The 25,528-nt window shown below is 57.6% G+C and overlaps 1 protein-coding gene across 3 annotated transcripts; it reads right to left on the minus strand.

Annotated features, from left to right (window-relative positions):
- Positions 1–445: 445 nt before the first annotated feature.
- On the minus strand, positions 446–15,347 carry PLXNB3 (plexin B3). 3 transcript variants are annotated; one of them, XM_021933089.2, is made up of 36 exons: positions 15,234–15,347; positions 13,946–14,054; positions 11,614–12,654; positions 11,092–11,271; positions 10,483–10,611; positions 10,297–10,397; positions 9,623–9,755; positions 9,302–9,458; positions 9,104–9,212; positions 8,908–9,022; positions 8,667–8,792; positions 8,469–8,585; positions 8,147–8,240; positions 7,895–8,064; positions 7,508–7,659; positions 7,210–7,315; positions 6,472–6,602; positions 6,052–6,228; positions 5,745–5,940; positions 5,369–5,608; positions 5,124–5,282; positions 4,900–5,051; positions 4,690–4,790; positions 4,393–4,616; positions 4,093–4,271; positions 3,836–3,902; positions 3,283–3,610; positions 3,038–3,141; positions 2,778–2,871; positions 2,370–2,542; positions 2,088–2,248; positions 1,681–1,828; positions 1,454–1,518; positions 1,307–1,382; positions 1,126–1,187; positions 446–852 (listed from the first exon to the last, which is right to left on the minus strand). In XM_021933089.2, the coding sequence occupies exons 2-36, from the start codon at positions 13,988–13,990 to the stop codon at positions 759–761; spliced, it is 5,706 nt and encodes a 1,901-aa protein (XP_021788781.1). In that variant the 5' UTR covers positions 13,991–14,054; positions 15,234–15,347; the 3' UTR covers positions 446–758. The 3 variants fall into 3 exon arrangements, with proteins under 3 accessions (XP_021788781.1, XP_021788780.1, XP_021788778.1); XM_021933088.2 differs by having other exon boundaries at positions 1,113–1,187; XM_021933086.2 differs by having other exon boundaries at positions 1,113–1,382.
- Positions 15,348–25,528: the final 10,181 nt, after the last annotated feature.

Here is a 25,528-nt window from a genome sequence, read left to right on the forward strand (position 1 = left end):
GGGAGTGGGCGGGAAAGTGAAGCCCGGGTACCTGATGGCCTCTCTTTGTCTGTGGGTAGCAGGTCATAGCCATGGGGCTGAGGGGCTCTCAGTCAGGAGAGCATTGAGTCAGCTCCTGCAGGGAAAAGCAGGGGCTGGGGATTGCGCCCTTTGTAAAAAGACATTTCTGTCCAGGTGTGGTGGCTAATGCCTGTGATCCCAGCATTTTGGGAGGCTGAGGCGGGCAGATCACCTGAGGTCAGGAGTTTTGAGACCAGCCTGACCAACATGGGGAAATCCCGTCTCTACTAAAAATACCAAAATTAGTCAGGTGTGGTGGCACACGCCTGTAATCCCAGCTACTCGGGAGGCTGAGGCAGGAGAATTGCTTGAACCCGGGAAACAGAGGTTGCAGTAAGCCGAGATCGCGCCACTGCACTCCAGCCTGAGAGAGCAAGACTCCATCTCAAAATAAAGACATATTTCTATTTTATTTCCAGATGTGATTTTCCAGCAGGCAAATAAATATAGTGGGAAGAGGGGGAAGAAGGGGGGGTCCTTATAAATTAGAAACAATCCCAGGTGGGGGGAAGGTGGGTGGGCTGGCAGGGGAGGTGGCAGGCAGGGAGCCCACTGCTGGGCACAGCGCCTGGCTGTGCACCCTGCGCCCCCAGGCTCTGCCAGCTCCCCTCAGTGGCTGGCTCGGTTCCGGGGTCATAAGGCACTGCGGTGGTGGTGGATCCGGCTTGCTGCTGTCTGAGCCAGAGCTCACAGGTCAGTCACTTTGTTCTCCACCAGGGCGGCAACCTGCTGCAGGCGGCAGGCCAGCTGCAGCTTCTGGCCCACAGGGTCCTCCTCCAGGGCACTGATAATCTGCCCAGGCAGAGGAAGGTGCCTGTCTGAGCCTGCCCCTCTGCCTGCTGGCCCAGGGCCACCCACCCTGCTTCCATCTCTGCAGGAGCCTGGGGATCCAGTGGGGGCTGCCTGGGGTCTTCCTGGGAAATCTGAATGAAAGCCGAGTCCCTTCCCCAGCCTGGGCCCCGCCAGCATGGGCTGGCACCGTTGCTCCGCCGGGAGGGTCCACGGGCCTCCCGCTCCGCTGCGCCTCCCCTCTGGAGTGCCCTGGGCCTCACCTGATCGTAGTACCTGTGGATGTGGTTGTAGAGTTCTTGCAGAGCCTCCAGACAGTGGGGAGCAGAAGTGTAGCTCTGGGGGCACCATGTGTAGGGGGGCAGTGAGGTCCCAGCCTGGTCCTCAAGCCCAGTCCCCCCTCTGCTAGTCTTTCCACCCACATGTGGACAGGCGCACCCCCTGGGCCATGCCTCACCCCGGAGAGCTCAGCCAGGGCAGAGTTCATCTCCTGGTAGCTCGCCGGAGAGCTCTGGCGAATGTCTGCATAGTATCTGGAGGAACAGACTTAGTTAGGGGTGGGGTAGCCCCCATTCTCCGCAGCCCCGATGCCTGTGATACCCACCTTTCCACCATTTGCTTGTAGCGTGGGATCTCCCGGGCGTAGAGCAGTTTGTTCACTGGGGAATCCTGCTCCAGAGGGAGGGAAGGCGCCAGGCATGAGCTAGGAGGTGAAGGTGCCGCCATTACGCTGCCACCGCCCACCCAGAGCTCTGCGCAGAGCCCTCCAGGCTTCCCCCATAATACTTTCCTCCTCAAGCCCCTGCCAGCTGCTGCTGGCACTGCTCTTACCCGGCCCACTTTATGCTCCGAGGTGGTACAGGAGTCAATAAAAGTCTGGGCGATGACAGCAAGGATGGCGTCCACGTTGTCCGACACCCGCACATCAAAGATGAGCTGTGGGTTCTTCAAGGCATTCACCCAGAACCGCAGCAGCAGACTAGGGGTGCAGGGCGGGCGTGGGCTTGAGGCCCTGGCCCGCCATCGTGATCTCCACCCCATGCGCTCCAGCCTACTGGCAACACACTTGGGGCCAGGGGCCACTGGAAGCTGCCCTGGTGGCCCAGGTGACCTGGGCCCTAGATCTTCCTGTAAGTTCCAGAAACCGCAGGTGGGTGCATCCACCCTGGGAATGTCCTGGTCCCTCTGGGACTCAGTGGACCATGTGCACAGCAGGGGTGGGGCAGCAGGAAAGGCACCTGTTAGTCTTCCAGATGTGCAGGGTCCCTGGGTCCTCGATGCCGTGCTTCTCTGCGAGTTCATCCAGAAGGTCAAACAGATACTTGACAGCAATGGGGATGGGCCGGTTCACACTGAGAATGGCCTGGAAGGTGTCGTCCACAAACTTCTGCAGCGTGCCCTGCGAGGCAGGGGACAAGGGCCATGTGGAGGGCAGGGTGTGGGGGCCATCCGCGGCCAGGCTGCCTCTGCCCCTCCCGCTCCCGGGCTCCCCTCAGGCCCGGCCGCCCGGCCGCACCCACCTTCATGGACAGCAGGCGCGTGAGGTAGATTTCCGGAATGGCCTTGGCCCTCGCTGCCTCCCGCTCCCGCAGGCTGCTGCACCGCGCCTTGGCCCCTTCTGGCTCCTCGGTGGCTTTCACCAGATGCCAGAGGCACACCCCACCCTCCTCGCCATCCTCCAGCGTGGGGATGTCTGAGGGCACAGGAGCCTGGCTTCAGGATTATGCCCCCTGCCCCTGGCCTGGGATGCCCAGTCCACTTCCCTGACAAGGTGGGGCAGGGTGGGGACTGGAAGAAAGGAAGGAGAGATGGGTAGAAGATCTCAGTGGGGTGGGGGATGAAGCTGAGGCAGATGCGTGGCCAGGAGTTCTGCCTGTCCAGCCTGGACTCCAGTGGCCCCAGGTCGGGGCCGACCCTGAGGGACTCACTCTCTCCCAAGGGGCACCTCTGGGCCAGGCTCTGGGAGATGCTGCTGCCGCTGTGCAGCTGAGGGACGAGCCCCACTGTTGCTCCATCTGGGACCTGGCAGAGATGGGGAGCAGAGGCTGTGCTGACCCCTGGTGAGGCGCCTACACTGCTCCCACCCTGCCCTGCCTCATCCTGCCCTGCCCCCAGCCCCGCCCTGCCCTGCCTCGACCTCCCCGCCCCAGCCCCGCCCTGCCCTGCCTTGCCCTGCCACCGCTCACACCTTGTAGTGCTGCAAAGTGTTGAGTCTCTTCCAATGGTGTTGGGTCACGGAGGTCAAGTCTTCATCCGACAGGGTGAGGTGACCAGCCAGGCCCGAGCGCCACTCTGGAGGGAGTCAGGGATGCAGATAGTCTACAGCCTGCTCTCCATGCCCCACGCTCATAGTAAGGCACAGATGAGGGTCTCCAGGTGCCGGAGGGGTAGGGAAGGGTCCCTGGGGTGGGTGGGCAGGGCTGGCTCTCTCACCAAGGTCTAGGGCATGCACTGAGGGCCTCTGGGAGAAGGGGGTGCCCTTGTAGACTTGGTCCAACACCTTCTCCTTGACCTGGGTGATGGTGTCTGTGTCGAGCACCCGGGCCGGCACGCGCTGCACCTCACTGCTGCATGCGGCCCCGCCAGCCCCAGGCCCCACCAGCACCATCAGTGTCAGGGGCTGGAACTCCACGTCCTCCCGCAGCAGGCGGCTATCATTCAGGGTCCGTTTGGCCTTGCCTGTCACGGCGTCCACGGGGCCTTTGTCCACTTGGTACTGGATGGCCCGGAAGAGCATGTACAGTGGCTCACCGGCCACCTCCTGCACTGCCAAGATGAGCCAGCATCAGCCAAGTGAGGGGATCGATGGCAGCCCTTCTCGCCTCTGCCTCGCCTCCAGCCCGGGAGAGGGTTCAAAGTCCTTCCCTTTCCAAAGCCCCCCCTTGCTGGGCCTTGGTCAGGTAGGGCGCAGGCAGCAGCCCCCACATGGCGGGAGGGGAGGAGTCTGCCACTCGGGGCTGGGGGCAGCCGGGACAGTGCCCCTCACCCTCAGGAAGGCGTACAGGCAGATGGACAGCCAGTTGGTGAGCAGTTTTTCCACCATGGTCTCTGTCCTGCGGAGAGCCAGCCACAGGGTCAGGCGTTTGTGCCTGTGTCCCTGCTGAGGACATCTCACTTTCTTTCCCGCAACCTTCTGGGGCTTCCTGGCCCCCCACACCCCTGGGCAGAGCCCGCCCAGGGTGCGATGGGGGCAGGTCTGTGGCGAGCCCTCATCCCCGCCACTGGGTCCAGGTCAAGGCCAACCTGCGTAGCAGGAGCTTGGGGTTCCTGTGCACGTAATGGGCTGCCAGGTCACCCAGCAGGGTCCTCATGATGTCAGTCAGGTACTCCAGCTTGCCGTGTAGTGCTAGCGACAGCAGTGAAGCCACATGGCAGCGATCCCTCTGGGAAAAGCTGGGCTGCTCCTCCAGGGTGTGGATGAGCTGGGCAAGGGTTGGAGGCTCATCCCGGGAAGCCCCACTCTTCCCCCACATTTGTCTCAGGCCAGCAGTTCCCCAGCCCCACCTCCTTGCCCACCGGGGACTCCTGCCACGAGGCCCTCACCGTGAGGAGGAAGAGCTTGCTGTTGAGCAGGTTGGAGAGCTGCGTGAGGCCCTGGTGCACAGTGGTGCAGCGGCCGTCCTCCCCTGGCCCCTCGGGCTTAGGCTGCAGTGGGCAACCGCCATGGCCAGGGAAGAAGGCGCGCTCGGCGTAGGTGCGGTAGTCCAGGAAGGGGATCCCGCTGGCCTCCAGGTCGCTGCTGAGGTCGGTCATCTCCGTCATGAGGTCTGCAGGCGAGGAGCAGCTGAGGTGTGAGTTCAGGCCCTGTGGGCACCCTGTCCCCCCTGCCTCCGCACCCACCTGTGAACTCCTTGCGGCACTGGTCCCCCACGCCGGTCTCCAGGCTCTCCAGCTGCAGTAGCACCTTCTGGTAGTCCCGCAGGGCCTGCTTGCTCTTGTGCCTGCAGCCCAGGGCCAGCATCAGCCAGGGCCAGGGCCAGCCTGGCCGCCTGCTGGGGTACCCTTGCCAATGGCGAGGAGGGAAGTGTGCTGGCGGTGGGCGGGTCTCACCTGTACATGAGGGTGAGGAGGAGCACGGCGGCGATCAGCACGGCAGCACCCATGCCCAGGCCTGCCTGGGCCTCCACAGGAAAGGCAGACAGCGGGGGCTCAGCCTCGTACTGCACAGGGCCTAGGGCCAGCCGCACATTGCCCATCTGCACCTGGGTGGGCAAGACTCCTGAGTGCATGCCGGCGGCACCTGGCCCACCTGCCCACCCAGGGTGCGGACTCACCACGAACTGTGGCAGGCCAGAGCCATCGGCAGGCTGCGGGGCGTGCGCAGGCGGCTCGCAGTACAGGTGGGTGCGCGTGAGCGTCTTCACCAGGCACTCGCTGCGGCCGATGTGCACGCGCACCTCTTCCTTGCTGATGCCCAGGTTGAGGCCCTCACCCTGGGACACACATGGGAGCCTAAGCCACTGGCCCCCACAGAGGCGGCCTGAGCAGCCTGGCGGGCAGGGTTGGAGATGGCCCTCACCTCCACATCCAGGATGTGGCCTGGCTTGAGGCGGTAGGGGCGGGCAGGCCCCTCGTGGCTGAGGGGTGCCAGGCGGGGGTTGGGCTGGTACAGGAAGTCCTGGCCCCCACTGGCGCTGGCAAAGTCCACTTGCACGTTGTCTAGGGTGAAGAAGACCCGCTGCAGGCGGGCCCTGTCTGGCACGGCAGGGCTCCAGCACAGGAGGAGGCTGGACGAGTTGACAGAGCAGACGGTGGAGCACTGTGGGGCCGGCCGCAGGTGGAGTGAGCTGGGCTCCGCTATGCACTGCCAGGGGCATGGCAGCTTGCCCTCCCCCTCCCCACCGGGCATGGGCATGGTCAGGGACAGCCCTGTTGCCTGCTGGTGAGGGGCTCACCTGCAGCAGTCCCCCACCAAGCTGGACACAAGCCTGGGGATCCGCAGCAGGGGCTCCACAGCTCCTCCTTGGCTCTGGGTCCTGGGGCTGGGCCCTGGAAGCCTGTGCCTCTGTGTCAGCCTCCAGCCACACAGACAGTAGGGGCCGCTGCACCACATCCAGGCCGGTGCCCCTGACACGGATCAGCCGCCCACCCCTGTGCCAGGATGGCAGTCGGGTGTGGGCGGGTGGTGGGCAGCACAGCCCAGCCCCCATCCCACCTTCCCTCCTGCCTGGTGCACAGGCTGGCCTGTGGGCTGACCCTCACCCCCGGAAGCTGGCACTGGGTTCCGCTGCTACAAGCCGGGGGTTGGCGGTGTAGCGGAAGGGGCTGGCGAGCAGTGTGCGCTGGGCATAGCCAAAGACCACAAGGACCGCTGCTTCTCCTGGGACAGCCTGGGGCCTGGTGCGGCACACAATGGCCTCCGGACACACTGGCTCCAGGCTGCAGGACGGGTAGCGGGATATCTCATCTTGGCTCTAACTACCGCCCCTCTACCCTAGCCCTGGCCCAGCCCCCATAGGAGAAGCCCTACTTAGCCTGTCTTGACAAGGGCAGAGACCACTGGGGGTGGCCACAGCAAGCACTTCTCTGAATGAACCACCCCCCACCCCCACCATGTAGAAAGGACACTGAGGCCTATGGGAGTGCCCACCACTCGACGGCAGGCAGCAGGCTGGGACTCACATGGGACAGGGTTGGCCACCCACGAAGGCACTGGTGTTGCCACCTGTCTGGAGGTGCTGACCTCGGATGGTGAGCTGGGTGCCCCCTGCCTGGGGACCCCAGCGAGGACTCAGGCTCAGCAGGACAGGGTCCTGGGGAACAGCGTGGGCTGGGTAGGCAAGGCAGCCCAGCTTGGCCCTTTCACCCCCTTGGGCCATGCCCAAGGTCCTCCGGTTCTGAAGCGCAGGTCATCTCTGGGCTTCACCTCCTGGGGCCAAAGTGGACCACACCCTCCTTCCAGAGGCCACTGCACGCTGGGCAGCTTCCTCCCACCCACCCCTGCCACATGGGGAGTAGGAGTGGGGCTCCTTTATCCTCACTGCCAGTCTCTCCCCCTTGGGACAGCCTCCTCCACACCACAGCTTGCAGCCCCAGACCTGGAGCTCTGAACTCTGAAATCCAGTTGCCTCCTTGGGGCACTGCATGGGTCAAGCAGAACCTGCCCCTGCCCCCACTGCTCCTGTCCCAGCCTTCCCGCCTGGGAAATGGTGCCACCAAATGCCCAGGGCAACACTTCCCGAGAGCTTCGTGCCCCAGACTGGCCTGGTTGCCCGCCTCCACTCACATGCTGTGGCTTCCCTCCTAGACATGCAGCGGCGCTTCCTGCTCCCCGCAGACCCAGCTTGACATCCTCATTAGGCGCCTGCCTTTCCTGGCCCTCCCTCCCACCCTCCCCTGCACACCTGGGAGGCCACTGACCTGGTAGGTGAAGTGCTGGCTTGAGATGCCTGGTGGCTGGCTCTTAATGGCCACCTGGACGGGTCCAGTGGTGCCATTGGGGGCAGGAGATGTCACACACACAATCCTGGAAAGCCGAGGCCTGGGAGCTGCTCAGGGCCCAGGGACGCAGGGGACAGCCCACCAGCTGCTACCGAGCACACCTTCTCCACCCCTCCCGTGACCCAGTGCCCCAGGTTTCTTGGCCACAGGCCTGCCTTATCTCTGGGTGGCCATCTCTGAGGGCCTCCCCCCCATCCTCACCCTCCAAGTGCCTCACCGGGCTGAGGTGCGGTAGAGAGCGGGCTCAGGGCTGCAGGGCCGGCTGGCCACGCTCACGGCGTATTGCACATCAGCGAAGGCCCGGCCCAGGTTGGAGCCCAGGATGGTGAGGGCCAAACCTCCCTCAGGGGGACCAGTCAGGGGCTCCACCTGCAGCAGGCAAATTATGGCAGATGGGATCCCCCGCACCCACACCCCACTCTACAGTGCCGGGTGCCCAGCCGGCCAACCAACCCAGCCAGACCGAGCTGCTGGGGTTTGGGGGCCTGGGGTAGGGCTGGTCTGACCACGGAGGATAGGACAGTGCAGGGCAGGAGAAGTGGGCCGCTGGGCTGTAGGGGCCCCAGCAGGAGACCCGCACTCAACCCTAGAGGCGGGGGCTCACCGCATCAATGCTGGGTGCAGGACACAGCAGCTCCACAGCCCCCGGCGGGCACAAGGGCCCATAGCGACAGGCAGGCTGGCCATCAGCACACCACAGGCAGCCCAGGCTCCTGTTGGCCGCTTGGCAGTGGCTGCAGTCCGGGTGGCCCATGGCACAGTCGTACAGGATCACTAGGGAAGGTCAGGCAGTGTGCTGAGTGCCTCCTATCTGCCACCCACACTGCCCCGCCTGCCTGGCTGCCCTCAGGCTCACCATAAAGAGCATGGGCGTTGTCCAGCCTCTGGGCCTCGCCCTGGGTGACGTAGATGGGCACTGGGAGCTCCCGCTGGGACATGGAGGGGTAGAACTGTGGGCAGAGTGTGGGGTTAGGCTGGATGCCCACTCAGGGCACCTCTGACTCTTGTCTCCTCTGGGCCACCCCCTAGAATTAATGTGATTGTTCCCTGCCTCTCCCCCAACACTGGGGCCCAGGGACAGAGGCAGTGGGCCCCAAGCAGGCTCTCCACAAAGATGGCAGACTCCTGAGGGTCTATGGAAGCTTGGGGACAAGAGGGTTTGGAGGGCAGCCTCTCACCTGGTGGGCCTGGCAGTGGATGAGGCCCGAGTCCCCTGCTGTCTCCTCCAGGGTGGCCGGCAGCCCCCGAAGTTCTCCAGGCAGCTCCAGCCAGCAGTGGAAGGAGGCAGGCAAGCCCTGGGGAAGGATGTTGTCAGGAATGTGGACATGCTGTTGGCAGACCCCACTGCCCTGCCCACTTCCCTCCTGACGGCTCACTCGGAAATGCTGAAGATTCCGCACGCGTAGGGCCAAATGGCTCTCCCAGCCCACAGGCACCAGGTGGGGACCTGCCAGGCCTTCAACCTGCGGGCAAGCCCCTGGGCCACGCACCTGGACGTCCACCTGGGAAAACGAGAGCCTTCAGCCCTTTAGAACTCAAAGGGCCTACTGCCGGGCGGGCCTGGGAAAGGTGGAGAAGGGACAGCCCTGTCTCTGCCCGAAGGTCGGGCCCACCCACCTCCTGGGTGCTGTAGACGGTCCTCTCGCCCTCTGGGCAGTGCTCTCCATATACACAGTGGCTACTCTGGGGGCACCAGTGACACCGCCAGATGCTGCCCACGCAAGCACGACACCTGGAGGGGAAGGGCAGCTGCTCAGCTGAGTGCCCTCTGGGGTCGCCACCTCTACCCCAAGAGGCAGGCCCAGGGACTCACGGGGCAGCTGCCTCCAAGGCCTGGATGGCACTGCAGTCATAAAAGGAGAAGTTGGTGGCAGCCACAGCCACGTCTTCGAACATCAGGGCCAGGGGCACAGTGACATGTTCTGGGAGGGGACAGTGGGGGCAGGACAGGTCAGGTGGTTCATTTCCCCTCCAGCTTCCACCCCAGCCCCCTACCCCATGAGCCACTCACCTGTGCCTGGAGGGTTAAGTGGCACCTGGTCTTGGGGAGGGGTGACACAGGCCACGTAGGGCCCTTCCACATGAGCCAAGCTGTCATAGTCCCCGAACGCACAATGGAAGTATTCATCTGCATCCAGGATGGGCAGCCGGGGGACAGACAAAGTGACCTGGGACGCAGCAGGGAGAAACAGGGAGATGGAGCCAGAGCAGAGGGGGTGGCCACTGCTGGGGGCGGCAGCAGAGGCCATGGGAGAGAGACGAAGGGAGGCAGGTTCATGCTCCAGGCAGTGGTCATGCTGCCCAGAGGGCCCAGTGGTGGTGGGCAGCTTACCTGGCCTTGCTCCTGGCGGGGGTGGTGGCTCGGCAGCAGGCTCTGGATGTGCAGGCAGTGGCTGTCCTCCTCATAGCTCCACAGCCACTGGTTCGGCTGGCCTGCCCGCCTACACTGGCCCTTCCGGGTACACCTGCCAGGCAGGGGCCTATCAGGTCACCGTGGGGGTCCTAGACTCCAAGCATGACCGACAACGGGGCTGGGGAGGCCGGCCCAGCTGGAGTGCGGTGGGGTGCAATGAGCAGGAGGCGTGAAGGGGATTGTGCCCAGAGAGAAAGGGGCCAAGCAGGCCAGGCCTCATGGCCGAGGCATGGGCTCCAGCCAAAAAGGAGCTGTGACTGGGCTGAGGGATGCAACGTGACTCAGGGCTGCCTTAAAGGATTCCTGGGAATGCCGGGTGCAGCACGGGCTGGAGGGCAGCTATGTGGGGGTCCTGGACCCTGGCTGGGGCTGCTGGGATGAGGAGCCCACAGGCTGGGTGGTGTTGGAAAAGGGGGGTGCCAACCAGATTCACGGCTCAGTGAAATGGGGCAGGATGGGTGACCTCCGTGGTGGTCCCAAGTCTCTCCAACAGGCAGGGTTGGCCTCCCGAAATACCTAGGGCTGCTTCCAGGGGCAGCCTCCTGGCACACACCACCCATTGGCCCAAGCCTAGGCACAGGCCCCGTGCTCACCTGCCCTGGAGGACACACCAGCCACACAGCGGGTCCTGGGCCTGGAGGCAGCTGGCACAGTCAGGGAACTGGGGACAGGCCGCCACAGGTATCCGGTCCACCTGGAGGGGCAGCAGAGCAGAGAGGCAATGGACACAAGACTCGGGCCGCGTGTGCTGGCCCCTTCAGCCCCAGGACGGCCCTCACCTGGTGAGCAGTCAGGACATAGAGGTGACTGTCACTGCTGTCCAGCAGCAGGTCTGGGCTGATGGCTGAGCCTGGAGGCCCCACTTGCTGGGAGTGGTAAACCTGGCCCTGGGAGCCGTGGAGAAAGACCTGAGTGGGGGGACAAGGACAAGGCTGGGCCAGATGGCCAAAGGTTGCCCGTTCAAGGGACACGCCCTCCTCCCAGTGGGGGCTCCTTTTTAGAGCCAGCTCCCCTTCCTGCTGGGCCATCGAGGGAGGACACATCGCTTCCCCCACTCAGCACCCTCAGGTCTGGGACACTCTCCAGGGAACCATGATACCAGGGCAGCAGCGGCACCCTGGGTGAGGCCCTGCGTACCAGGGACAGTTCTGCCAGGTGGGAGGGCACCTATGGGGAGACAGGAAGGTCACCAGGAGGCACCACACCCTGCCCACCTCACCCAGCCACCCCAGCTACCTTCACCGTGAGCCACCACCAGCCGTCACTGTGTGGCAAAGCCCCCCAACCCAACTGTGGGATGTGGGCTAAGAGGTGGAGGTTTCTGGGGGCTTCCCTGAGCCTCTGTGGCCAGGGGCACACCCAGCCAGACAGCAAGGCCAGGCCCTCACCTTGTGCAGCTGGCCCTGGGTGTCCCCTAGGAAGGCTATCATGTGCCCGTCTGCCTGGAGGGCTGCCACGGCGCTGACCGGCTGCCCGAGCTTCAGCAGAGGCTGGGCCTCCAGGGGCTGGCGGCCGGCAATGGGGCTGGGGGTGTGTTCGTCGCCGCAGGGGTACGACTCGGGGGAGTCCTACATGACAGGGAGCAGAGAATCAGCCCCCGGAAGAGGGCAAAGAGGCAGTCAGGGGGCATGCCCAGGGTGCCAGCGGGAGGACAGCCAGGCACCCTGGCCTGGGAGAATCCCAAGGCCCAGCAATCAGGGCTGAAGGGCCAGGGCACCTGGCAAGCTCATAGCATCCAGAGGGAGAAAGGTGGAAAGAAACGGGTGGAGAGCAGGCAGGAGACCTGGAGACTCAGCCGACCCCTGGCTGAGAGGTTGGCTGGCACTTCCCATGGGCAGGCACCCCTGCCCAGTGCTGAAAGATGCTAGCCATCCACAGAGGGAGTGGGGGTGGAAGGGCATGCCACTCACAAGGGGCAGGGTGACACAGCGCGACGTGACGCCGTACTCCACGGTGGCTTCTTCTGCGCCGCTGGGGCCCCGGCCGCCTGCCGTGTAGCAAAGTCTCCGGGCCTGCTCCATGCTGGCCCCCAGCTCCGCCATGGGGAAGGTGCAGAGCGCCGCCTGGGTGCCCCCTGGGCCCGCGGCAAACGCCCCTAGCAAGGTGCCCGGGGCAAGGAAGGCGGCCTGGATGAGGCCCTGGCCCTGGCAGTCGAGGGGGACCTCCACATAGGAGTACAGGTTGGTGTCCCCCAGGCAGACGCGGGCCACGTAGGAGCGGTACTCAGCCTGGGCCCGGGCCCCACGGCGGCGGAACACAAAGTAGGCGGAGCGGGCGTCGGCAAAGGCCCCCACGTAGCTGTTGTTGTAGTCGGAGAAGTCGCCTACCACCAGGCGGCCCAGGCCCTCGCTGGAGAAGGGCTGAGGCCCTGCCAGCTGGCGGATGGCCAGGGGTGGCACCCCTGCCGACAGCTTGCCCGCCAGGCCTCTGGCCACAAGCAGGAGGTCCTGGCCGGGCAAGGGCACCACCAGCCCCACTGTGGCCACTCCCGGGGTATTGGCAGCCACAAACTGCCCGTCACCAGGGTCCTCGGCCTGGTACAGCACCTCGGCCACATCCCCGAGGCGCCGTGTCTCACACACACCCTGCCGCACCTGCCCACAGGCCACCAGTTCCTGGGCACGGCTGCTCACCAGCAGCAGCTGGTTGGCATTGTCAGTGAGCTGAGCCTGTGGGCACTCAGCCGGGTCACGGAAGGGCACACAGTCGGGGCTGTCGATGACAGGGCCAGTGACAGCCATGGCCTCGAGCTGCAGCTCAGGGCTGAGCTGGAAGAGGCGGTTCACGGCGCCGACATAGAGTGTGCCTCGGCCAGGCGCCAGTGCCAAGTGGTTGAGAGTGGTGTTAGGTGCGGAGAAGCGATGGGCCCCTGTCAAGGGCAGTGGCGGTGGGGACAGCAGCAGCAGGAGGAGGCAGAGGCCGAAGGGAGGCCAGCGAGCCATCACGGGGGCCTGTGAGAGGGCACAGGTCAGGGCAGTGGGAGTGCAAGGCAGATAGAAGACCAGAGGAAGGTGGAAGGCGGGGTGGAGAGAGGCCAGGGTGCTCAGGACCAGGGAGCAGGGGAGGCAGAGAGATGGAGGGCGAGGGAGAGTGAGCAGAGACAAAGAGACAGAGGGGGCACAGAGAGAGGAGGACAGAAGGAGGGACAAAGACAGAGTCCAAGAGCTGGAGCAAGAGGCAGGGAGGGGTGCACGCACGCACGCACAAGCACACAAGGAGAGAATTCTTTTATCTCCTACTTTATATGCATGTAGATTGTTGAAGGGGGGCAGGTCCTGGAAAGCCGCAAGAGCGCTAACAGAGGGACTCTGAGTCACAGAGCGGGCAGGGGAGGGGGGGAGGCCATGGGAGCTGGAAGGCTGGCGGAAGCTGTGTCACAACACGCCCCTGCGCCCACCACCCAGACAAGAGAGATCGAAGTGGAGTGAGAGGAGTGAGGCCACCGTGCGCCCCAAGGGACTGGACAGGGAGAGAAAACCTGCCGTGGACAGCCAGGGCCGGCTGCAAGGAGGAACCCTCCCCAGCTGGGGGAAAGAGCCAGGCAGCCGCGGGCTGAGCAAGGAGCAAGTCAGCGAGGAGCAGGGGTCAGTTCCATTCTGGCCTGCTCCATGCTGGCGCCCAGCTCCGGGGTGAGGAAGCACTGGGGCAAGCCAATAGGGGTGCTGGGAGAAGCCAGGGGTGCCAAGAGACAACACAGGCTGCAGAGGTGCAGGGAGGCCTGCTCCTGCCCCATGGGCCCCAGCAGTTTGGGTCTCTCAGGGCCTGGCACAGGGGGCCTCAGTGTGGCAGTGTCCCGGGAGAAGAGCAGACCAGGAGATCTGGCCGGGGGAGGGGTCAGGGAAGGGGCAGGGAGGGGTGCCAGACTGGAGATGGCTCCTGGGTGTGCCTGGTGGGAACCCGGGGCTGAGCCGCTGAGGGTGAGAGGTGAGAGCAGCCCCTGCTGTGGCCCCTGCTGTCCCCCACAGAGAGATGTTGCCCTGGGTGTGTGGTCACATGCCAACCAAGAGTGGGGCCGCTGGGACTCAGGGCAGAGCAGCGCCTGGAGGAAGGCCCAGAGGCCCCTTATCTCAGGAACACAGGCAGGAAGAGCACGGACATTTCCTGCAGACCCCGGGCTATCTGTGGCAGTGTCTGCCTTGAGGGAGACTGCAGCCTGTATGTCCTGGGCCCTGGCCAGAGCCATCCTGCCCTACCCTGCCCCTCCCAGGAACATTTTTGGGGACACCGGGCCCGGGCACTTACCATGAAGTGGTGCAGCAGAGGGGTCTCGTGGGTGGCGTGGCACATCCGCTCAGTTCAGCTGCCCCAGGGCAGTGGTGATGGGCATGAGATGGCTGTGGGGGGCATTGTCCTGAGTGGGAGGGAGACAGTTGAGGCTCAGCCCCATTCGAGCTGGCCTGGGGAAGGAGGGGCGGTGGTGGGGGTGGCGCCTAGGGCCTGGCGACCGGGCTCCCTCACAGCTGGCAGCTTTGTCAATAGTGGCCAGGCCAAGGCAGCCCTGCCTCCACCACAACAATGTTCCCTCTGTCCAGAGGCCAGGCCGGGGCCCTACTCGCTGGTGCTGCCACCCCCACTGGGCTGTTCTGGACAGGGGGCTCCTTGCCACTTCCCACCCTCAGGGAGCCACCCCCGGGATCTGGGGACAAAGGGCTGGGGTTTCCTCCAGCCAGCCCTCCCCCTCTGGCCCTGCAACCCCTGTGTCACTAAGCATGCCCCTCCCTGACTCCCCTGGGTCCCTGTGAAGGGCACGGGGTGGGCTTCAGAGCCAAGGCTGATAGCCTTGGGGCCTGGGTGAAGTGCCAGTCCTGGCCCTCAATGCCTGCCTTTGTCCAAAAGATCTTCCCCCACACCCCCGGCCCAGCCCTGCCCCTGGGGACTGGTGAAGTGGTGCCAGGTACAGCATGGTGGCAGCAAGCAGGACCACGGGAGGAGGCTGGTTGAGATGGGCTGAGGCAGAGGGTCCACAGGCCAGGGCTGTCCACCCCACCCCCTGAAGCACCATCCTGCTGGCCTAGACGCCATCCGTGCAGGGGGTGGGGAAGGGAGGGGCACCTAGCAGCTAGCCCCCCTGTCACCCTCACAGGCCACCCTGGCCAGTGGCACAGGAGCAGGTGCACTGGGGATGGGGTCTCTTCCTCCCTCACAGCACGGCAGCAGTAGGCTCCAGGGCAAGGTGGCAGCGGGCTGCTGCCACCTGGCTGGGCCAGTTGGGTGGCTGTGGGGGTGGGGAGCCAGGCGGGCAGCCTCTCTACCCTGTACTCTGCCCGGGGTTGGTGCTGGCTTTCCCATTTCGGGGAAGAAACACGGTTCCCCACCTCCTAACCCCAGGGCTACCCCTTGGGGGACATTGTGCTCTCAGGCACCTAGTGCCGTCGTCAGGCTGGGCCGGCGCCCGAGAGCTCTTGCCTGACCCCAGCCAGTTGGCCCTGAGACCCTTGCTTCCCCCTGGCCTAAGCACACCCTGTTGCCTTGGCCTGAAGCCTGGTAGCCCCGGCACCCCAAGCCCAAGCCTGCCCCAGCTCTTGCCTACCTGGCGGGCCACCAGCGAGGGCCAAGTAGTAGCTGGCAGTGCCAGGAGCACGTCTCACGGAGCCCCAGCCTCCCTCCCCGCGATGCAATCATGCCCAGCCCGACTCATCCCAACAAGCCTGGCCAGGCAGCCCAACCTCTCTCTGCCCGCCCCTTTGCCCAGTGGCGCAGGGCAGGGCGCTGCTGCCCTCTGCTGGCCGCAGCTGGCATGATGGAGGACTGACTGTGGGCACTTGGCTGGAGCAGGTGAGAGAAGGCAGCGCCCTCCTATCGGGCGGGCATTCCATAACCTGGCACGAAGCACCTACTGGATGCCAGGCTTGGGCTTGGCACTGGCACCATTCAGAAACAAACACAGGCTGGGAAACTGAGGCACAGGAGGTTAGGAAACGAATAAAGTCACACAGTATGTGGCAAGACTGAGTCAACAACAGGGCCCCTTCACTTCACCATCAGGCTACATGACCTTGAACCATGAAGATTGGCCAGCATTGGCAGGAGATGGAGCTGAGGCCTAACCCAGGCCAGGCCTGCACGTGACATGCCCACGTGGCGTTGAGAAAAAACCAGTGTTTCCCACCAGCTGGAACACAAGGTTGGTCGACGGCTGGCTTCCAGGGTGTGGCAGAGGCCAGCAAATCAGGCAGGGTCTCTGTAGTCAGGCTTGAGAACTTGGACTTGCCTCGCCATGGGCAACTGCAAGTTGGTGGTGCTGGGGCAGAGAATGTGGGGAGGCCTGGTGCAGTGGTGGTTGTGGGCATGGGGAGAGGCGGGTGCATTCCAGAGGCGCGCTGAGGAGGCAGCATTCTGAAGACTGTGTGTTGGACCCAGGGCAGGAGGTGAAGGCAGGAGAATCCAGGCGACCCTGGGGCTTTTCTGCTGGGGCACTGTTCCCCCTGTGTCAGGGCCGTCCATCGAGGTGCCGGCAGAAGTAGGAGGATGGTAAGATTGAGGGGCCCATGAGGGAGGAGGAAATGGCAATGGGGCTGGGGAGGCCGCGGGGTGAGAAGCTTGGCTCAGGTGACTGGAGCCCTGGGGGCAGCTGGGGTATGGGGCCAGCAGGAGCTCAGAGGCCCAGCAGGCTCGGTGTATGGGTGCTTCCCTGAGCAGCTGTGTCATTCTTTCCAACCTGCATGGAGAGAAATGGGCGCAGAGGCGGGTGGCTTGCCATGGCCTGGCGTCATTTCTTCAGAGTGCACTCCACGGAGATGGGATTTGAACCGGGCCACACTCCGGACCACTGGGCCCAAGATCCACAGCCTCTCACCTGTGGCCGCTGAGGACGTGGAGGCAAACCAGGCAGGCCCGTGGGAAGGGACCACCAAACATCGAGTGAGCAGCTGGCGAGGGGTCTCTGCCCAACAGGAAGGCCGGGCGGCCTTGACGGGGCCACGGAGGGATCTAGAACCTCCAGGAGGGCAGGCTCGGGGGAGCCACCTGCCCTCTCTCCCTCTCCCTGTCCTTCCCCCCATGCCTACCCCAACACACACACATGTCCTTGCTGGCCCTGCACAACAGCGATGCCTGCAATCTGGCATGAGGGATGGGATTTTCCTTCCTTTCCACAGAAGAAAATAAATCAGGCTGGGCACCGTGGCTCCTGCCTGTAATCCCAGCACTTTGGGAGCCCAAGGCAGGAGGATCGCTTGGGCCCAGAAGTTCTAGACCAGCATGGGCAACATAGTGAGACCCCCATCTCTACATACAAATTTAAAAATTAGCCAGGCATGGTGGTGTGAGCCTGTAGTCCCAGCTACTTGGGAGGCTGAGTTGGGAGGATTGCCTGAGCCTGGGAGGTGCAGGCTGCAGTGAGCCGTGATGGTGCCATTGCACTCCAGCCTGGGTGACAGTGCAAGACTCTGTCAAGAAAGAAAGAAAGAGAGAAAGAGAGAGAGAGAGGGAAAGAAAGGAAAAGAAAGAAAGGGAAAGAAAGAGAAAGAAAGAAAGAGAAAATAAATCCATCCACAGGCAGCACCATTTTCATAAATATGTGTGTAGATGGCAAATGCACCTTCTAAGCTTTCTGAGCAGATAAGAGGCGTGGCTATGGCAGCCCCTGGTCTGAAGCTGGTGTAACCAGAAAGGATCGAGGCTGGTTTGGGGAACTGGAACATCTTATGTCAGGGGAGTTGTGCTGGATGTATCCTGCAATGGCTGGGTCCCCTCACCAAGGGATGGGAAGGAGCATCGTCTCCTTTCCGTGTGCCAGGCTTCTCAATGCTAGAAGGGGACTCGTTGGGTCAGTGGGACGTGGGCTTCGCGTTTGCTGGGCTGAAGACATAGCTCTCCATGCTAGCATCCCAGCGGACACCCCCACTGCCACTGCTGCTCCACGTCTTCATGTACACCAGTGAGCAGATTTGATAGTTTCTGCGCATACCGTGGGTGTGAAATGGTGCCCTGCTGGGCTTTGAGTCGGCATTCCCTGGCCACCAGCCATATTGCAGCGCTTTTCATTTCTTCTGTGAAATGCCCTTGCATGTCTTGGCCTTACATTTTGCAGGCGTTCTGTATTTTCCATACCAATCCTTGGGGTGTATGTCTTCGGCCTACCTGTTACTTGTCTTCTCAGTTTGCTGTATGTCATGTGATAAACAGAAAGTCTTAATTTTAATATCATAGCATTTACCAATCTGATTTTTTTTTTTTTTTTTTTTGAGACGGGGGGTCACTCTGTTGTGCAGGTTGGAGTGCAGCGGCACAATCACAGCTCACTGAAGCCTCCTGGGTTCAAGCGATCCTCCCACCTTAGCCTCCCAAACACCCGGGACTAAAGGCAGGCGCTGCAGTGCCCGGCTAATTTTGTAATTTTTTGTAGAGACAGGGTTTCGCTATGTTGCCCAGGCTGGTCTCAAACTCCTGGACTCAAGTGGTCCTCCCGCCTCAGCCTCCCAAAGTACTGGCCCATGAGCCTGTGAGCCACCGCGCCTGGCTACCTTCTTTCGAATTCCTATTCAGACTATGTGTTGCTGGTATATAGAAAAACAATGAATTTCTATGTACTGATTTTTGTATCAAATAACCTTGTAAACTCTCATATTAAGTCTAATAACTATCTTTGGGTTCTCTTTGTGGATTCTTTTTGATTTTCTGCGTACACAATCCTATCATCTGCAAGTAATGATTGTTTTGTTTCTTCTATTCCAGTCCTTTTATCTTTGATTTCTTTTTTTGAGGCGGAGTGTGGCTCTGTCCCCCAGGCTGGAGTGCAGTGGCACAATCTTGGCTCACTGCAACCTCCGCCTCCCTGGTTCAAGCAATTGTCCTGCCTCAGCCTCCCAAGAAGCTGGGACTACAGGCGCCCACCACCACACCTGGTTAATTTTTGTATCTTTTTGTTGTTGTTGTTTGTTTTGTGTTTTTTGTTTGGGGTGTGAATTTATGAAAATCTGGGCGTGTGAGACGGAGTCTCCCTCAGTTGCCCAGGCTGGAGTGCAGTGGCGCAATCTCAGCTCACTGCAAGCTCCGCCTCCCGGGTTCACGCCATTCTCCTGCCTCAGCCTCCCAAGTAGCTGGGACTACAGGTGCCCGCCGCCACGCCCGGCTAATTTTTTGCATTTTTAGTAGAGACGGGGTTTCACCGTGTTAGCCGGGATGGTCTCGATCTCCTGACCTCGTGATCCGCCCGCCTTGGCCTCCCAAAGTGCTGGGATTACAGGCATGAGCCACCACGCCCGGCCTGATTTTCGTATCTTCACCAGACACAGGGTTTCACCATGTTGGCCAGGCTGATCTGGAACTCCTGATCCACTTGCTTTGGCCTCCCAAAGTGTTAGGATTACAGGCATGAGCCACTGTGCCCGGCTGATTTCTTTTTCCTGCTTTACTTCCCTGGACTTGCTTTATCTTGCTTTTACTTCCTTTAAATGAAAGCATAGGAGGCATTCTCAATGTTCCATTACTAAGTATGTTTGCAGGGAGCGTTTGGTAGATATGTTTATCAGATTTAGAAAGCTCCCTTCCATTCCTAGTGTGCCATATGTTGAATTTTTATAAAATGCATTTTTTGAGTGCATTAATATGATCACAGGGTTTTCCTCCTCTAATCTGTTAATGTGGCAAATTACATTAATTCATTTTTAAATGTTAAACCACTCTTGTATTTTCTGATCTAAACTTTGCATGATGTATTATTTTCATATACAATTCTGGATTGGGGGGTTTTTTGTTTTGTTTTGTTTTGTTTTTAGCCTCGTATTATCCTCGTCTGGTTTTGGTATCAAGACATCGTAAGGTGAGTTGAGGCAGTATTTCCTTTTTCAGCTGTTCACTGGAACAGTTAGTCTAAGATGGAGATGATCAGTTACTTCCATGTTTGCTGGAGATCATCTGTAAAACCAGCTAGGCCTTCCTTGTTTTTTTGGTTTTTGTTTTTTGGTTTTTGGTTTCTGTTTTTTGTTTTGTTTTGTTTTGTTTTTGTTGTTGTTGTTGTTTTGAGACAGAGACTCACTCTGTTGCCCAGGCTGAAGTGCAGTGGTGCAGTCTTGGCTCACTGCAACCTCTGCCTCCCGGGTGCAAGCGATTCTCCTGCCTCAACCTCCTGAGTAGCTGGGACTGCAAGCGTGCACCACCACGTCCAGCTAATTTTTGTATTTTTAGTAGAGACGGTGTTTCGCCATGTTGGCCAGGCTGGTCTTGAACTCCTGACCTCAGGTGATGTGCCTGCCTTGGCCCCACAAAGTGCTGGGATTACAGGTGTGAGCCACACCTGTAGCATCTGGCCTGGCCTTCCTTGTTTTTGTAGCTTCCTGCCTGTCCCTCTATAGATTTTATTTATTTATTTATTTATTTATTTTTTATTTTTTTTTTTTTTGAGACGGAGTCTCGCTCTGTCGCCCGGGCTGGAGTGCAGTGGCCGGATCTCAGCTCACTGCAAGCTCCGCCCCCCCGGGTTTACGCCATTCTCCTGCCTCAGCCTCCCGAGTAGCTGGGACTACAGGCGCCCGCCGCCTCGCCCGGCTAGTTTTTTGTATTTTTTAGTAGAGACGGGGTTTCACTGTGTTCGCCAGGATGGTCTCGATCGCCTGACCTCGTGATCCGCCCGTCTCGGCCTCCCAAAGTGCTGGGATTACAGGCTTGAGCCACCGCGCCCGGCCCTCTATAGATTTTAAACAATGGATCCAACTTCTGTAATAGTTATGGGACCATTTAGGTTTTCTGTTTATTCTTGAGTAATTTTTTTATTGTGGGGAAAAAATACATAACACAAAATTTGCCTTTTTTTTTTTTTTTTTTTTTTGAGACAGGGTGAGACAGGGTCTTGCGCTATTGCCCAGGCTGGGGTGCAGTGGCATGATCATTGTAACCTCAAACTCCTGGTCTCAAGGAATTCTCCTGCCTCAGCCTCCTGGGTAGCTGGGACTACAGGTATTCACCACCATGCCCAGCTAATTTTTAATTTTTTTTTTTTTTGAAGACAGATCTCACTTTGTCACCCAAGCTGGAGTACAGTGGTGTGATCTCAGCTCACTGCAACCTCTGCCTCCCGGGTTCAAGCAATTTTTGTGCCTCAGCCTCAAATTTTTAATGTTTTTGGTAGAGATGGGATCTTGTTACTTTGCCCAGGCTGGTCTCCAATTCCCAGCCTCAATCAGTCCTCCTCCCTTGGCTTCCTTCCCAAAGCGCTGGGATCACAGGTGTGAGCCACCATGCCCAGCCTCCAGCTTTATTCTTTTGCATGTGGATATCAAGTTTCCCTTATACCATTTGTTAAAAAGACTGCCCTTTTCCCAATTTGTAGCCTTGATACCCTTAGGGCCAAAAATCATCTGACCATATACTTGAGAGTTTCTTTCTGGGCTCTGGATTATATTCTGTCCCTTTTTGCCAGGACCACACTGAAATATGTTTTATTTTGTAATATATTTTGGAAATCAGGAAGTGTGAGTCCTTGAACTTCGTTCTTCTTTTTCAGAATTGTTTTGGTTATTTGGAGTCCCTTGAGATTCTACCTGAATTTAGGATGAATCATTCTATTTTGAGTCAAGTTTTGATAAACAATACTTTTCTAGGAACATGCCTTTTATTTTTTTAAACAGAGTCTAGCTTTGTTGCCCAGGCTGGAGTGCAGTGGCATGATCTTGGCTCACTGCAACCTCTGCCTTCTGGGTTCAAGCAATTCTCCTGCCTCAGCCTCTCGAGTAGCTGGGATTACAGGCACCCGCTACCACGCCCAGCTAATTTTTGTACTTTTAGTAGAGACAGAGTTTCACTGTGTTGGCCAGGCTGGTCTCGAACTCCTGACCTCAGGTGATTCACCCACCTCGGCCTTCCAAAGTGCTGGGATTACAAGCGTGAGCCACCGCGCCCGGCCGGAACATGCCCATTTTGTTGAAGTTTTCAAGTTGATTAGCATAAAGTGTTTTGATTTTATTTTTTTGTTGATTTATTATTAAGAAACTTCTTGGGTTGGCCGGGCGCGGTGGCTCACGCCTGTAATCCCAGCACTTTGGGAGGCCGAGGAGGGCGGATCACAAGGTCAGGAGATCGAGACCATCCCGGCTAACACGGTGAAACCCCGTCTCTACTAAAAATACAAAAAATTAACCGGGCGTGGCGGCGGGCGCCTGTAGTCCCAGCTACTCGGGAGGCTGAGGCAGGAGAATGGCGTGAACCCGGGAGGCAGAGTTTGCAGTGAGCTGAGATCACGCCACTGCACTCCAGCCTGGGCGACAGAGCGAGACTCTGTCTCAAAAAAAAAAAGAAACTTCTTGGGTCAAAACCAGATGACGTTGCTTAATGTTCATTTATTTTTAACCTACAAAAATTGCAGCTTCATCTTGTTCAACCTAATACACACGAAAGAGAATATGCTGCTTCGATGAATCATAAAGAATGATGATCAACTATTGCACATCTGTCCCCACTGACAGCCATCATGGACCCTTCTTTTTCCCTTCACAGTTAGTCCTAGCCTTTCCTTGGTTTTCTTTATACTTGTCCCAAATATGAATTAGCTTTAAACAATAAAGTATTTACTTTTGCAGCAATTTTTTTTTTGTTTTATTTTTTAAAAAGTGTTAACTAGAATCACCATGCTGTACATCAGATCTCTGGAACGTCTCCATCCTGCATAACTGAAACTTGGTACCCTTTGGCCAGCATTTCCCCATTTCCCCTACCCCAGTCCTGGTGGCCACTGTTCCTCTCTGTTTCCACGAGGCTGACATTTTTACATTCTGCATGAGCGAGGTCATACATTATTTGTCTTTCTATGCCTGGCTTATTTCACTTAATGTAATGTCCTCCGGGTTCCTCCATGTTGCAAATGGCAGGATTGCCTTCTTTTTATTATTTATTTATTTATTTTTGAGACAGAGTCTTGCTCTGTTGCTCAGGCTGGAGTGCAGTGGCTCACTGTAAGCTCCGCCTCCCGAGTTCACGCCCTTCTCCTGCCTCAGCCTCCCGAGTATCTGGGACTACAGGTGCCTGCTACCACACCTGACTAATGTTTTGTATTTTTAGTAGAGATGGGGTTTCACCGTGTTAGCCAGGATGGTCTTGATCTCCTGACCTCATGATCCACCCACCTTGGCCTCCCAAAGTGCTGGGATTACAGGCGTGAGCCACCACGCCCAGCCAGGATTGCCTTCTTTTTAAGGGCTGAATAGTGATCCATTGTGTATCTGTAGCACATTTTCTTTATCCATTCATCTGTTGGTGGGCACTTCATTTGATTCCATATCTTGACGATTGTGAGTAGTGCTGCAATGGACACGCAAGTGTAGATATTGCTTCAACATACCGATTTCATTTCCTTTGGGTACATACCCAGAAATGGGATTGCTGGATTGTATGGTCATTCTCATTTTAAATATTTTGAGGAACTACCATGCATACCATTTTCCATACTGGCTGTACTAGTTTCCAATCCCACCAACAGTGTGGAAATGTTCCCTTTTCTCCACACCCTTGCCAAAGTTTGTCTTCTTTTGTGTTTTTTAAAACGGTCATTCTAATTTGAGCGAGGTGGTGTCTCATTGTGGTTTTGAGTTGCATTTCCCTGATGATTGGTGATGTCGAGCATTTTTTTTCTTTCTTTCTTTTTTTTTTTTTTTTTGAGATGGAGTTTTGCTCTTTCACCCAGGCTGGAGTGCAGTGGTGCGATCTCGGCTCACCTCAACCTCTGCCCCCCGGATTCAAGCAATTCTCCTGCCTCAGCCTCTGGAATAGCTGGGATTACAGGCACATGCCACCACACCTGGCTAATTTTTGTATTTTTAGTAGAGACAGGGTTTCACCATATTGGCCAGGCTGGTCCCGAACTCTTGACCTCAGGTGATCTACCCACCTTGGCCTCCCAAAGGGCTAGGATTACAGGCGTGAGCCACTGCACCCAGCTGATGTTGAGCATTTTTAAAAATAGACCTATTCGCCATTTGTATGTCTTCTTTTGAGAAATGCCTGTTCAGGTCCTTTGCCCATTTTAAATTGGGTTATTTATTTCTGGTGTTTATTTTTTCAATTTTCAATTTTTAATTTTTAGGAGTACATAGTAGGTGTAACTGGGTTATTTTAACTTGGTTAGAAAATACATTTGCTTGCTATTGAGTTGTTTCAGTTCCTTATGTGTTCTGTGTATTAACCTTGTATCAGATGGATGGTTTACAACGATGTTTTTCCATTCCGTAGGTTGTCTCTTCACTCTGTTGATTGCTTCCTCTCCTGTGCAGAAGCTTTTTAGTTTGATGCAAACTCATTTATCTGTTTTTGTTTTGTTGCCTGTGCTTTTGGTGTCATTGAAAAACGTATTGCCCAGACCAGTGCCAAGAAGTTTTTCCCCTAAGTTTCTTCTAGTAGTTTTCTAGTTTCGGGTCTCACATTTGAATCTTTAGTCCATTTTGAGTTGATCTTTGTGCATTGTGTGAGATAAGGGTCCAATTTCATTATTCTGCAAGTGAATATCCAGTTTTCCCAACACCATTTGTTGACAAGACTGTCTTTTGTCTATCATGTGTTATTGGCACCTTTGTCAAAGATCAATCAATTGTAAATGCATAGATTTATTTCTGGGTTCTCTATTCTGTTACATTGGTATATGTGTCTGTTTTCATGCCAGCACCATGCTGTTTTGGTTATTATAGCTTTGTAGTATATTTTGAGATCAGATAGCATGAGTCTTCCAGTTTTGTTCTTTTTGTTCAAGATTGCTTTGGCTGTTTGGGGTCACTTGTGGTTTCATATACATTTTAGAATTGCTTTTTCTATTTCTGTGAAAAATCTCATGGGAATGTTGATAGGGATTACATTGAATGTGTAGATCACTTTGGGTAGTATAGACATTTTAACAATGTTAATTATCCCAATCCATGAACACAGGATATCTTTCCATTTATTTGTGTTTTCTTCAGTTTCTTTCATCAGTGGTTTACAGTTTTCAGTGTATAGGTCTTTCACCTCCTTGGTTAAGCTTATTCCTAAGTATTTTATTTTTTATAGCTATTATAAATGAGATTGTTGTGTTGATTTCCTTTTTGGATAACAAAATAAATCTTCTTTGATGATACCTTTTTTAGAAAGTGCATTGTTAGCATATAGAAATGCTACTAGGTAGGGCATGATGGCTCACATCTGTAATCCCAGCACTTTGGGAGGCCAAGGCAGGAGGATCACTTGAGCCCAGAAATTCAAGACCAGCCCGGGCAACCAAACCAGACCCTGTCTCAATAATAGTAATAATAATAATTAAAAAAAGAATAGTAATTAGCCAGGCGTGATGGTGCACATTTGTAGTCCCAGCTACTCAGGAAGCTGAGGTGGGAGGAGCCCAGGAGGTCAAGTCTGCAGTGAACTGTGATCTAGCCACTGTACTCCAGGTGGAGTGACAGAGCAAGATTCTGTCTCAAAAAAAAAAAAAAAAAAAAAGAGAAAAAGAAAAGAAAGAAAGAAATGCTATTAATTTTTGTATGCTGATTTTGTATCCTGCACCTTGACTGAATTCTAATAGTTTTTTGGTGGAGTCTTTAGGGTTTTCTACATACAGGATTATGTGATCTGCAAACAGAGACAACTTAATCTCTCTCTCTTTTTTTTTTTTTTTAAGATGAAGTGTCACTCTGTCGTCCAGGCTGGAGTGCAGTAGCGTGATCTCGGCTCACTGCAACCTCTGCCTCTCAAGTTCAAGTGATTCTCCTGCCTCAACCTCTCGAGTAGCTGGGATTACAGGCATGCGCCACCACACCCGGCTAATTATTGTATTTTTAGTAGAGATAGGGTTTTACTATGTTAGCCAGGCTGGTCTCGAACTCCTGACCTCAGGTGATCTGCCCACCTCGGCCTCCCAAAGTGCTGGGATTA

This window comes from Papio anubis, chromosome X (assembly GCF_008728515.1).
Source record: "Papio anubis isolate 15944 chromosome X, Panubis1.0, whole genome shotgun sequence".
In the NCBI taxonomy this organism is placed as follows: domain Eukaryota; kingdom Metazoa; phylum Chordata; class Mammalia; order Primates; family Cercopithecidae; genus Papio; species Papio anubis.

What these genes read in the sequence shown, in the direction of transcription:
- PLXNB3 (XM_021933086.2), bottom strand. Translation starts at nt 13,990, where the DNA reads ATGTGCCACGCCACCCACGAGACCCCTCTGCTGCACCACTTCATG. An exon ending in GCCAGCACTTCACCTACCAG is followed by an intron (nt 6,603 to 7,209) that starts GTCAGTGGCCTC and finishes GCTGTTCCCCAG; the next exon opens with GACCCTGTCCTGCTGAGCCT. An exon ending in GAGGTGCCCCTTGGGAGAGA is followed by an intron (nt 2,543 to 2,777) that starts GTGAGTCCCTCA and finishes CTGTGCCCTCAG; the next exon opens with ACATCCCCACGCTGGAGGAT.